This window comes from Magnolia sinica, chromosome 17, assembly GCF_029962835.1.
Source record: "Magnolia sinica isolate HGM2019 chromosome 17, MsV1, whole genome shotgun sequence".
In the NCBI taxonomy this organism is placed as follows: Eukaryota; Viridiplantae; Streptophyta; class Magnoliopsida; order Magnoliales; family Magnoliaceae; genus Magnolia; species Magnolia sinica.
The window spans coordinates 43,847,240-43,860,503 of record NC_080589.1 but is presented as its reverse complement, the minus strand read 5'-3'; the positions used below and the strand labels follow the sequence as shown (position 1 = coordinate 43,860,503).

At 39.4% G+C, this 13,264-nt stretch overlaps 1 protein-coding gene across 3 annotated transcripts in view; it reads left to right on the top strand.

Annotated features, from left to right (window-relative positions):
• LOC131230738 (protein RETICULATA-RELATED 4, chloroplastic-like) overlaps positions 1-12,695 on the top strand; it is a 67,658-nt gene extending 54,963 nt beyond the window's left edge. Inside the window, exons 7-9 of one of the 3 annotated variants that reach the window (XM_058226690.1) lie at positions 11,508-11,633; positions 12,170-12,237; positions 12,345-12,695. In XM_058226690.1, coding sequence (XP_058082673.1) covers positions 11,508-11,633; positions 12,170-12,218 — 175 coding nt within the window. In that variant the 3' untranslated portion in view covers positions 12,219-12,237; positions 12,345-12,695. Of the gene's footprint in view, positions 1-11,507; positions 11,634-12,169 lie in introns of all 3 variants that reach the window. The other 2 variants (XM_058226689.1, XM_058226688.1) reach the window with 2 other exon arrangements.
• Positions 12,696-13,264: the final 569 nt, after the last annotated feature.

Sequence of the window (13,264 nt, the reverse complement as noted above, 5' to 3'; positions counted from 1 at the left end):
GAAGATTTGTAAGACAGGATATGTGAGGGTATACGATTAATAAGAAAAGTAGAAGTTAGAAGTGTGTCCCCCCAAAAATGTTTAGGTAGGTGCATACCAAGGAGAAGGGTGCGAGCAACTTAAAAAAGATGACGATTCTTTCATTCCGCAATACCATTTTATTGGGGTGTGCGAGCACACGACGTCCAAGATAAAATACCATGCTCCTGCAACAAGGACAGAAAGTAAACATGTATCCCCCCCCCCCCCAATAATTATCAGAATGGAGGGTTTTAATTGAACATTAAAACTGAGTGCACACTTCATGATAAAACACTTTACTTTTAGATTTCAAAAGATAAACCTAAGTCATGCGTGAATAATCATCAATAAATGTAACAAAGTACCTAAATCCAAAAGTGAAGTAACCGGAGCTGGTCCCCAGACATCCGAATGAAGCAGAACAAAAGGTTGAGGTTTCCTTCCAGAAGAGCTAAGAGGAAACATAGCACGATGATGTTTAGACAATTCTTAAATATCACATTAACAGTTTATTGACATATAAGGAGGGAAACAAAATTCTCAATCTAGCTATAGATGGGTGGCCTAAGCGGCAGTGCCATCGTGTCATGGACTCTTGATCCAGAAAAATGGTATTAGAAGCGACAACGGGTGTATTATCGAGAAGATAAATGCCTCCTTGCTCATGCACCCCACCAATCACTCTTTTCGTCTGTAGGTCCTGGAACAAACAACAGGGGAAGAAGGTAATGAAACAATTTAATGATTTGGTAAGAGAGCTAACAAACAATAACTTTAATGGAAAACGAGGTACATGCATGACTAAGGGCAGAGGCAAGGAAGGAGAAAGAGAGATGGAGCCAATCTTAGAGATGGGAGTTTGAGTTCCATCTGCGAATGTGACATACTGAGTGTGGGGCGAAAGAGAATACGATGAAAAAAGTTGTGACCTACCAATCATATGAGAGGAAGCTCCAAAGTCTATGATCCAGGAGGTAGGAGAGGATGACGTAAGAAGAGCAATACTTAACTAGGTCGAAGCTCCGTGAGAAGGCTCAGGAATATCACAAACATAAAGCCGCATTAGGGCATCATATGCAACCCAAGAAATGATAAGAGACTCCCCTAAAGAAGACTGCTCAATTGTCGGGGTCTAAGACTGTCCCTCAGGGGCAACTGTGGAGGCAACAGCAGTGGCATATGTAGGACGACCATGGAGCTACCAACAATAATCAACAGTATGACCGGTGCCACTGCAATGCGAACAAAAGCAGGAACCATCAAGTCCTCGCCACATCCACCACAACTACGAAGATTACGACCACCATGACTGTGATCTCCCTCACGTCCTCGTCCACCTCTACCATGACCACCATAACCAGAAATGTGCCCTGAACTCAAGGATGGTGCCCGAAGGTCAAGAGAGGATTGATCACCAGCAAGATGTGCCGAACGCTCTAGTGGCACAAATGAATGAGAATGAAGAGAGGATACAGTAGCGCGCTGACACATGGCGTAGATTGTCGTTAATGGGGGCAAAAGTATCCTGCATAACAACCCGATCTCGAACATGAAGATAATCGAAGTTCAACAATGTTAGGAACTGCATGATACGAGTATCATCGCACTGCTTATGGGCATGTTCATGATCTTCTTTACATTTGGAAGGAAGATGTTGATATAGGTCCAACTCATCCCACATGCCCCGAAGTGTCGAATAGTAATCTTTTAATGATCTTGAGTTTTGTTGGAACCGATCAATTTCTTGAATAAGTTGGAATACCTGTGAAAAATTATGAGAGTCCGATAACATATCATGAAGTGTATCTTAAATGCCTTTAGCCGAGGATAAAAACATCATCGAGTGGCTAATCGAAGAATTCATACTATTCAACAACCATGCAATAACTTAATAACTCTCCTTTGTCCAAGACTTGTAGGTAGCATCTGTAGAACTTGGATGATCATCCAAAATATATGACTTCTCACGGGCTCCTAAGAACACTTTTACAGATTGCGCCCATTGAAGATAATTGTCACCGTTAAACTTAATGGAGGTAATCTGTAAGGGATTTGATTCAAGAGAGCCCATGCGAAGAGATGAGGGCCCTTTGTCGTCCATAGGAGACTCCAAGTAAGGACTGATTCAAACAACTCTTTCTCACTCAATCTTTTAAGGGAATGAGAGATACACCTCAAACAAATGGTAATCGTCCAAAATAACAAGAAATCCAGCCAGATTTGACGCACCCGAGTGAAATAAAACCCAACCGCACGTCCATTTGAGGTTAAAAACCACTCAAACATGAATCTTAGCTAAAAAATCCTCTACGAGTAGCTTAGGAGGAAGATTTCGGTCCATCTTGAGCAAAGAAACCAAGAAAAAGCTTACTGATTTGAGGTAGATCGAAGAAAACCAGATGAGGGACCCAATTTTCGAATTTCTTTATTTTGGCCAAAACACCATGAAAGGGGATGTCCAAAAAATTCTGAAAAAATCATGACGAATCTTCTAAAATCAAGAGCTATCAAACCATTAAATTTTTAGCTCAATTGGGGTCCATGCGTCCGTACAACGTCGACGTCAGCCGTACGGCTGCTGACGTCAGTAAGGTGACGTCTCGCCTTTCAAATTGTTGGATGCGGAATGCTTGGATCTACGCTTTGATGCCAAGTAGAAAATGATTTGATGATTATAGCGTGGAGAAAAGTGGAGAGAGAAGAAGAAGAAAGAGGAGACTTTGGGAAAAATGTTGTGTTAGCTAACATGTCCTTACACAATGTTTATTAGAATAGAGCGCATATAGTACACTGCAGGAGAAGAGGAAAGTGTGCATGCACTTACATTAGAAGAGCCACTAAACACACACTATACAACACTCTCTAGACAACATGCATGTGTAAATATGTGGAAAAAGAAGAAGAAGAAGAAGAAGAAGAAGAAGAAGAAGAAAAAGCAATTCATTTGTTGTGGATCAAATCTTCCATTTTGAGGGGAAAAGAGAAGGGGGAAAATGTACTTAAATACTGCGAAAACCAGTATTTTTGTTTTGATTTTTTTTTTTTATTTTTTTTAAAGATCTAATTGGGGAGTGGATTTCACCCACTTCAGTTTTTTTTTGAATCGAATGCCTAATTTTGGGAGAAAAATCGAAAGGGGGGAAAACATGTGTAAAAACTACAAAAGAAAAGGAAATTCATTTTTTTTTTTCAGATTTTTTTCTTTTCTTTTTTGGGATCTAGTTGGAAAGTTTATTTCGACTGCTTCTCTCTAGTTTTTGTGAATCAATTTTGGAGGAAAATTGCCAAGGATTGAAGCTTGGATTACTCACACAATACACTTTAATTCATTAGTGTGTTCCCAATGAAATTATTAGTATGAAATGAACTCATTTTGGTTACTACTGCATTGATTTTTTATGACAACATATGCTTTAGGCTCCTATTAAAAGGAAGCTTATTATATATGGTTCTTTTTCATAAATTTTTTTTATTCCTAAATATCTAAACATGTGTATCTTAGCATCTCTTGAAATTTCATTGAAAAATTCCACCATTTACCTCATGTTTCCCCAATGTTTCCCTCAGTTAGCAATACATTTCCGGGTGTCAACGATATCAATACATGTTTCCGTATCCCCAATTGATGATACATGTAACGATACTGATACTATGAACACTGCCAAGAGCCGCCCACATGGTGGACCCCACGTGTGGACATGTGATGGAGGTGAGAGATGATTCTCTCTTCTTCTCCGCTTCTTTTCTTTCTCTCTTTCACACATGAAACATCCCTAGCGGTGGGGATGTCTAAGGCTCTCTTGTGTTCTATCTCCCTTGGGATAAGAATTTATTTATGAGGAATCAAGGGTTCAGAAGGAGCAATTATGGTGCTCGTTACCCCTACAAACTTTTGTATGCTTAACACTAAAAAATTGACCATGCACCCAAATTGACCACATCTCTCCGCCATACAGAGGCATCCACTCTTAACCAAAATCTCATGCTGGCCTAAGAGATGGGCTACAAGATCTCAACCATCAAATGTCGATCAAGCACAATAACGACACTATTAACAGATCAACAATTTAAAACCTTAAATTAAACATTTAAAAACTTTTAAGCATCAATCCTAGCTAGAAAACCATTCGATGGATAGTCTGATCACTAAGATCTAAGCCACAAATAAGTTCCTAGAGGTAAGCAGTGGGTTGCATGTTGGGGCATATGGACAATGACCTCATCCTTGATGCATGTATCTAACCACACTCATATCTTAGCCACTAATTTAACCTCTTTGGGTGAGCCAAAGCACCCAACACTAGAACCTTGTACTCCTCATATGACCTCATGTCTAAGGATTTGTCAAAGCTAGTGCATAATCAAGTCGATCTAATTTGGGTATGATGGGTCTCTTAGACCAGAGGTTTGATGTGATCCTCCAAATTAAGTGCTCAGCTAGGCCTAAAAAAAGAACATGCATCTGTGAACACTTACACTCCTATGTGAGTACGGCTATGACAATTTTTCGATGGTGAAGACCTTTCTTCCCAACTCATCGCTGGTTCCTTCACACAAAATGACCAATTAATTAACCTTCATGAATTACCAATCCCATTACCATGGTTTTAGAATTTAGTGTAATGATATCTATAAAACACAACTCTCCTTTGGTCAGTGATTGTTGTGTCCAAGCTCACCTTTCCCTAGGACAACCAGAGGAAACCTTCCCTTTAGTTGAGGTTTCCCACACATTTAATTATGATATTCATGGTAAAACCAAACACATGTGATCATCTATGTACATGATCATTACAATCATTATTGGCTTTCCAGGGACATAATACCAATGTTTTAAATATCGTTATCGCGTAAAGTATCGCACCCTTGGGTGATGGGGACATCTCGCGCACATGCACGCCCCCCTTACGCACGTATGCGAGGAGGGCCCCACCTTCGATCTGGATCAATGACGACATCCATGGAGAGCCTTCTAGTTAGATGACTGTGTTTTGGTTCCTTGGGGTGGACCCGATCATCATGTGGATCCCATCATTGGATCTCATGATCGTAGCTCACTACCCTAGGTGACTTAGGACTTTAGGTTTTGCTTATTATTGTTATTAGGAATATCATGGACGGTTTAGATTGCTTTTATTAGTTGTTATTTTTGATTACTTCGTCTCCAAGTAATAGGTTGCGCACATGGCGTGAGTTTTGAGGTATAGAGTTTTATATAAATAGGCACCCCTTGTAGTCTTTTTTCTCATGGACGATTAATAAAATTTCTGTGTTTTTCCTACTCCTCTTTGAGTTGTGAAAACCTAATTGGGTGCGAAACCCTCCCTTCTTCGAAGGGTGGACTACCGTGGTGCAAAGCCACACCTATCCCGATTCACTCCCAGCTTCCATCCATATTTCTCTTCTCCTAAAATCATCTACGCTTCAAATCCATCCCCTATTGCAGCCATTTTTCTCTCTATAGCAGATTTCTAGAATTTGGCCCTACGGGAGGGCTGAAACTTCGGTGGATCACCACGCACAAACCATGCATTGGATCGAGCTGATATTTGGGGGGTTTTGGAGTCCACCCCTGGCCGATCAGGGCCAAGCTGGCTTTTTTCTGGATGGTGGGCCACACACACATGCGGCCGGAATCATACGCACGTGCGTCTAGGCCATTGCTACTGTCTACATGTGCGGTACTTCTTTGGTTCATCTCTTTCCTCTCTTTCACTCCTCTTTCACCCAAAATCCCTAACTCTAACCCTAAATTATTCAAATCCTAAATTTTATGCCATTTTTTCAACCTTAGGGTTCCCCAAATTGAAATTTCCGAATCTCTTGGATTGGGGGAATTATTGCTGTGTATGTGTGGATGAATTTACCCTCCTTTGAGTATTGTTTGGTCTATAATTTTGACTAATCCGGCCCTAGCATGTGTAGGCCTGGATCTGCATAAGATTCCCCATAATTGAGTGCTTGACTTTATGTAGGGTGTATAATTTTGTGTGATTGTTTCTACTTTAGTATGATCTTTAGCCGGATTTTTTTTTTTTTTTTGCATATCATGTTTAATTTCCATGTCTTGCATCATTGGGAAATGGATAAATATGGGTTATCGTGTGGGATATATCGGTTGTATCACGTAATGTATCGCTGCTGTTGGGAAACATGGGAACATTGGAAAATTGATCGAATTTTTCAATGAAACTTTAGGGATTATTGAAAAAGACGTCAATACACACTTAAAAATCAAAACATTACAAAAAAAATATACATAACAGGGGTTTCCTTTATATGGGGTCCTAATATATGTGCTTTCCAACTGAACTGATTTAAGTACATTCAATGTCTGTTCATATAATTTATAAACGTAAGAAGACATGTATGGAAACACAAGCGATACATTCAAAAGAAAAAGAAAAATTACTAGATCAGGTTATATACATGTTTAATTTTGTGTTTGGAAACAAAGATTGTAACTGATTTGTGAAAAATTGAGAAAATTTGATTTTTCTCTATTTTCCGCAACTTGACCTATCTCCCCCAAATCTTGAAATCAAAGTTCCAAATCCATGATTATTCATAGAAAACATGAAGAATCATAGATTTGTAACCATTTGACACTTGTTTGACGTGATTTACAACAAAAACATGGATTGAAAATTGAAAATGCTCACTGGATCGAATAGATGGGATATATCGGCACTACCCATGCATTTTGTATCATACAGGTGGGATAAAAGATATATCGTGGGATATATCGGTTGATATCGTTGATATTTAAAACACTGCATAATACCAATAATTGATGACTTTTCTCTATCTACATGGCGAAGTGAAGTGTCATCCATTGTTAAAACTTTTCTTAGAATGGTTCTCACCTATTTTGACAAGAAAGTAAAAGTGTTTAGATAAGACAATGCAAAGGAATACTTTTGTGAAAATTCTTAATCATCCTATCCATACACTCAACAAAATGGGGTTGCAGAACAAAACAACCTCCATCTTCTGGAGGTTACTAGGTCTGTCTTAATTTTTATGAATGTTTCGATGATTTATTTGGATGAGACAATTCTTATTGGCACCAATCTGACCAATAAGATGCCATCTCAATTACTTGGAAATAGTTATCCACTAAAATTGTTGAAACCAATCTGCAATTGTTTTCTGTTCCACTAAAGACCTTTATTTTGTGTTTTATCCATGACTTGGGATTGTCTAAGGGTAAATTAAGTCCTCAGTAAAGTGGGTTTTCTTGGGATACAACGAGGCTAAAAGGGTATAAGTATTACTATTCCATGACTCGAAACGATAGGATGTCACATTTTTGGAGGATGTGTCTAATTTCACATCACAGGCAGCTGCCTGTACTCCATCCATTAGTGTTGCGTTACCTCTTATGATTATGAATGACCCTATGGGTTCAAGTGAAGTCATTCTAGAGTAAGTGGATATGCCATTAACGGTGTGTGCTTGGAGAAAAAAAGGACCAACCCTTGGAGATCCTCGACCACCGCTCATCCCCTGACTTGCAGAACACATTATCCTCTTCTGATTTGGCGGTTGTGTTGCGAAAGACAAAATGTTCATGTACTTCTTTCGATCCAGTTGGTAGATGAGAGGGATTATATGGTGTGAAGGATAGATCATGGCAAATTTCGGTCTGGTCATTCTACAGTATGATGCGTGGGGCATCTCATGGGATGCAGAGTGGTCACACTTCTTTTGTCTGGCATTTTGGAGCTCCCTCAAAGGTGGTGGCCTTTGCTTGGTTGGTAGATAGGAATAGGGTGTTAATAGTTGACAATCTTTACAAGAGGAAGATGATCATTCCAAATGTTTTCCTCATGTGTATGCGGAATGCAGAATCAGTCGACCATCTTTTTGTGCATTGTCTTTACACTAGAGAATTGAGGGTGAGGTTCTTTGAAAACTTTAAGATGGAGTGTGTGATGTTTCTGCTTGTAAATTTAGCTGCTTTTTCAGCACTCTTTAATAAATCATCAATACCTTTCAAAAAGGAAAAAAAGATGAAAAATGAAAAAATGAAAAAAAATAAAAATGCTAGTGTACTTCTCACCCCCTCGGCAATTTTATGTCCTTATATTCTATTTGTTCTTCCTTTGAAGCATTCCCCTCCATCTCGTCTGTTGCTATTCCATCTAATGTTAGAGATGCCTTGGTTGACCCTGGTTGAAAAGCGCCACTGATAGGTGAAATAGTCACTCCTAAGAAACAGGGAATATGGGATCTGATTGATCGCTCAGAGGATTAACCCATTTTTTTTTGCATTTAAATGGGTGTTCAACCCTCAAACATGCTTCAGATGGCTCCATTGTGAGTCAATGCTCATCTAGTTGCAAAGGGATTCACACAATAGTTTGGAGTTGACTATCAGGAGACGTTTGCTCCAGTTGTTAAGTTGAACTCCATGCATGTGCTTCTTTTTGTGGCTGATTATTGTCATTGGTCCCTTTATTAGGTAGACGTGAAGAATGCCTTTCTTCATGGTAATGTTTGAGAAGAAGTTTATTTGAGTTTTCCTCCGGGTATTCAACCATCTCTTATTTGAGGAGAAGGGCGTGGTTTGAAAAAAATCTGGAATGTCATTTCAGAAATTGTTTTCCATTGGGGTGCATGTGATTATTAGAAACGCTCGCAGATCCTTCACTGTTTTAGCTCTTTATGTTGATGACATTGTCTTCACTGGTAATAGTGACAAAAAAAATTAATAGGTGTAACAGTTTTTTTTTTTTCTTGATCCTTTAAGCTTAAGGCTTGCTTAGACATTTTCTTGGGGTAGAGGTTGCCTTATCAAATGTGATATCTTCATATCCTAGAGGAAGTACACTTTTGATCTCCTCAATAAGATGGGGAAGTTGGGGGCTCGACCAGCTTTTACTCTATCAAAGTTAACCATCGTCATCATCATATAGAATCCAAGATCTCAGAGCCCCTGCCCCGGGCATGTATCGTCACTTGGCTGGGGAAGTGTGACATCTGTACTCCAGCTTGAGGGGGAGTGTAGAACATGTAGTTTGCATGCGTGTGTGTGTGTGTGTATTTGGGTGGAAATCTCATATTTCTTTACTGTGGGTGTATCACAGTTTGTTCCTCTTGTTGGACACCTTTCTTCTTCTTGTTTTTCTTTTCTTCCTTATTAGGGTTTATTACAATAATATGAGGATGTGAGAGATTGGTTAGTCTCTTTACAACCCTTTTCTATACCAAATCCTTTTTTCTTCTTGTTCTTCTCCATGTGAAAACTAACAGGTGTTGCTACTTTGAAGAAACTAGAGTGCTCAGAGAAAGTCCAAACTCTTGATGCATTAGAACATCATTGGATTCACCTTCAGGTTTAGAGTAATGATTAGGCGGGATAGTCAGGGCATCCATATTTCACAAAGTTGAAATTCTTGAATTTACAAAAGACAAACCACTGCTTGCTTAGCTGTTTGTGGCAATGCCCCTCCATGGACCATGACCCTACTTTGCTTGTTTGCTATCTGGGGCCTTTCGGTTTAATAGTTGAGCTGGGGTCAATAGACTCAATACAGGAGGACCATGATGGCTTGCTAGTGTCAATATGAGCCTTTGTCATCGCTGTTCCAAGACATCGGGCAAAAGATGTTGATGTCTAATGGGTAGCTGATCATAGAACTTTTCCCAATCTACCATTTAAAGCCAAACCTAAATTGCTTATGGAAAGGATAAGATGATGACAACAACGGTGGTGATGCTGATTGGTGAAATAGGATCTGTAAATCTGACCCCCAAATAGCTGGTATACAGCCATGATGATGATGGTTGCCATTATCTATATTTTTTCGTTCTTTTTTACATATAAATAATTAAAATAGACAATATTTTATTATTTTAAGAATTTGGACAGTGATGTCAGCAAATCTGACTTTAGAAGCCACCGTCTAGTTGTGTCCAACACTGGCACATATCAGTGTCTATGTTATATAGGTTTGAATATGGTCTATAAGGAGACATTCTCAACGGCTAATTAGCAGAATCTTCAGCAATCTTAGCTGGTATTAGTGAAGGCAATGTAAAGTTCTTCGCATGGATTTGCTAAATCACAGAAAGTTTGATAGGCCTCTCAACAAATCGAACTGATTTTTCTGGAAGGTGAAAGTGCTGCTCGGCAACAGATCTGTGGTCTGCTAAGTCCGCATTCACCTCTACATGGCTAGATGTGGTGACGTGGCATGTGTTATATCCATGTTACTCATCAAGTTGGCTCCATCTTAATGACCTGGTGCAAAGATCAGGTCACTCCCTGCAGGTGGGTTGCACCATATAGAGGTGCATGTCAAAGGTTCTTAAATTCCATCAATTATTTTAGGACATGAGGATCTTTTGCTTGTCATACATATGTGGGCTTTAGAAGTTGAACTCGACACAGCCTGCCAAAATTGTTGAACCATGAGGTCCTAGCGGTGCTGGCTTCTAAACTCATGATTTGGGTTATAACTATCTGGCATCAGTAGTTGTAATGGGGTAAAATAGAGCTAGCTAAAGCGTTTTTGCTTCTCATGGAAACCACTTGTTTCTAGTGTCAGTAAGGTAGCAGAACCGTTCTAATTTTTCAGTCTTGAAAAGCTCAGTGTTCAACCATTTTACTGATTCGTGCTTGCTGAAAATGCATATCCTTGTTGATAAGTTAAGGGGGTGTTTGGGGATGTTGATTACTATGGAAATGAAAAGGTTTTCCAAGGAAACCTACTTTTCTCCATTTGTGGAAAAAAGCAGGGCCGGATATCGTTTTCCATTCCCAAGGGTTTACTACAGAATCGTGGACGTCGATGCCTTTAAAATAGTCAAATGTAGATTTCTGAGGTTAAGGGGACACCTCTCGCTGTTTGACCTTTCAATGTTTCATGGAAAACTGTGACCTTCATCATGTCTATCGACCTGGAAGAAACGAAGTGGAGACCTCCCATATAGACCATACGGAAAAGACCCAGTTAGGGGGAACCCTGTCAAATAGAGCGTATGCCCTAGATAGGCATGAAAGAGAAATAGATAGAAGTTACCAAATTCTCCACCAGAAGGAGAAGAGGTGAGAACCAACAGAGGGAGGACAATGAGTAGATTACCAATTACTTACTCCAAACCAAATGACAAAATTACTGTTTGAATCCACAGTTCTCCATTTCCTGAGGTTTCAATGTCCACTTTTTGTGTTCCTCCATCCATACACCCTGAAGATATATATTTTAAAAAAAAGGAAAAAAGAAGAAGAAAACCACCAAAGTACAGAAACATGCTATGTGGACTTTGCGTGTGGCATCAAAGCAATTGCAACTTTGAACATGCTGTCTCCACATACAGATGGACCCATGCACAGATTTCCTTTGATCAGCTAGCATGTGCATGGAAAACTAAGTTGTCCAGAATGTGGAGACAGCCATGTCTCCACATTACCAAAGTTTTGTAACTTGCAGATTTAGCAAGCAATCTTACTGATCATTGATTGATGTATTTAACAGGTATCAGATACTGGCTGGTGTGGTGGAACAGCGAATTTTGGAACCCTTACTACACCAACACAAGATCCTTTTAAGTGCACTTTGCTTTGCTGTCCGAACAGGCAACACATTCCTGGGATCATTAATGTGAGATTTATTAAATTTCACCTCTCTCTCTCTCTCTGATTTATTAAATTTCACCTCGTTACACCTCCCTCCCTCCCTCCCTCCCTCTCTCTCTCTCTCTCTCTCTCTCTCTCTCTCTCTCTCTCTCTCTCTATTCGACTGGTTGAACTATAAGTTACTGTCCATCCCGTGGAAAAGTTCCAACCTTTAATGTGTATACAACATCCAAACCATCCAATAGGTTGGCCCCATCATGAGTATCACCTTATGCAAAAATCTGCCATATCCTCATCAATTGGGCCACGTTTGTATTTTGCTTTTTATGAATGGCTACACATTATTTTCATGGCTAGGCCCACCTGATGAGTAGATCGGGTTATTTTGCAGTTGGGGATCCTCATTGTGGGGCCGACCAATTGCAAGGGTTTGATTGCACATTAATTAACAGGTTGGAGGTTATGCACTGGGTGGACCACACCTTGTGGTCCAAATGGTTGGACTCAAGACCTCTATATCATCATCATTTTCTCAAAATATATGGTGTTTTATTTGAACAGGTGGGTGGACTATGCCCGCTGGATTGGAGTCCAAAAGGCTCAGGAGTAGAACACATGGGAGGTGGATGGTATACTATTTATCAATTTTCTCCGGTCTTGGCATCTGCTGAAATTCTAGGAAGAGGACGTTCACTGATTGATGCTCATGGCTGATTTCCGTTCTTGCCACTTTCAGTTGTTACAAACGGTAGTTCGTGGATACAGAACCTAATATAGATAGATGTTATGGGCACGATGGGTATGTGGACCCTTTTGATTCGCATCCCCACAAGTTTCTCACGTTTCTACAGTCTCATGGTCCTAAAGCCAATCCCCACCAGAGTACTGCAGTGATCGGCATTTTAATGTACAATTTCCATTTATCAACTTCATTGTGTTTTGGGAACATCCTCATTTTTCTGTTTATGGGTCCTTATTTGTGGCACCGACGATGATCAGAAGTCTGTCCATGGACTGGAATTAAAGTAAGTTATTCTTAAAATGATTATTGCTTAATGTATGGTGGCATCAATCTGGCTGTTGGTCATATTTTTACAGATAAGATTTTCTTCAGAAAAAGATTTTAGTAGTCCTTAAATGAAGACTTTTTTCTTTTTAATTTTGAAGACTGGTATAGAGATGAAAAATAGAAGAATGAAAGAGGAACAAGAGAGAAGAAAAGATGAAGGAAGAAAAGAATGGGTTAAGGGTGGCATGTTCCTACCCCCTTTCTCTTATGTTAAAGTAATAAAAGCAAATATAATAAAAATGCCCCCGATACAAAAAATTTTATCCAACATATCCCAAGACAAAACTTAGAAACTTGTGAGCCATAGGCCCATATCCAGCTATTAACACTTAAGCTGGTGCATAGATGTCTTGCATGTCTAGCTTAGAAACAAGTTTGTCGAACTGAGATTTTTCAAGATCCTTAGTAAGTCTGTGATTTGATAATGAGATGAAATAGGTATGTGGATCTGTCCCTGAGAAACCTTTTCTCAAATGAAATGACAATCAACTTCTATGTTCTTCGTTCTCTCATGAAAAACATGGTTTGACAATAAATATTGCAACTTAATTGTCGCAATGTAAAGACATTGGAACGTGAACTTTGAA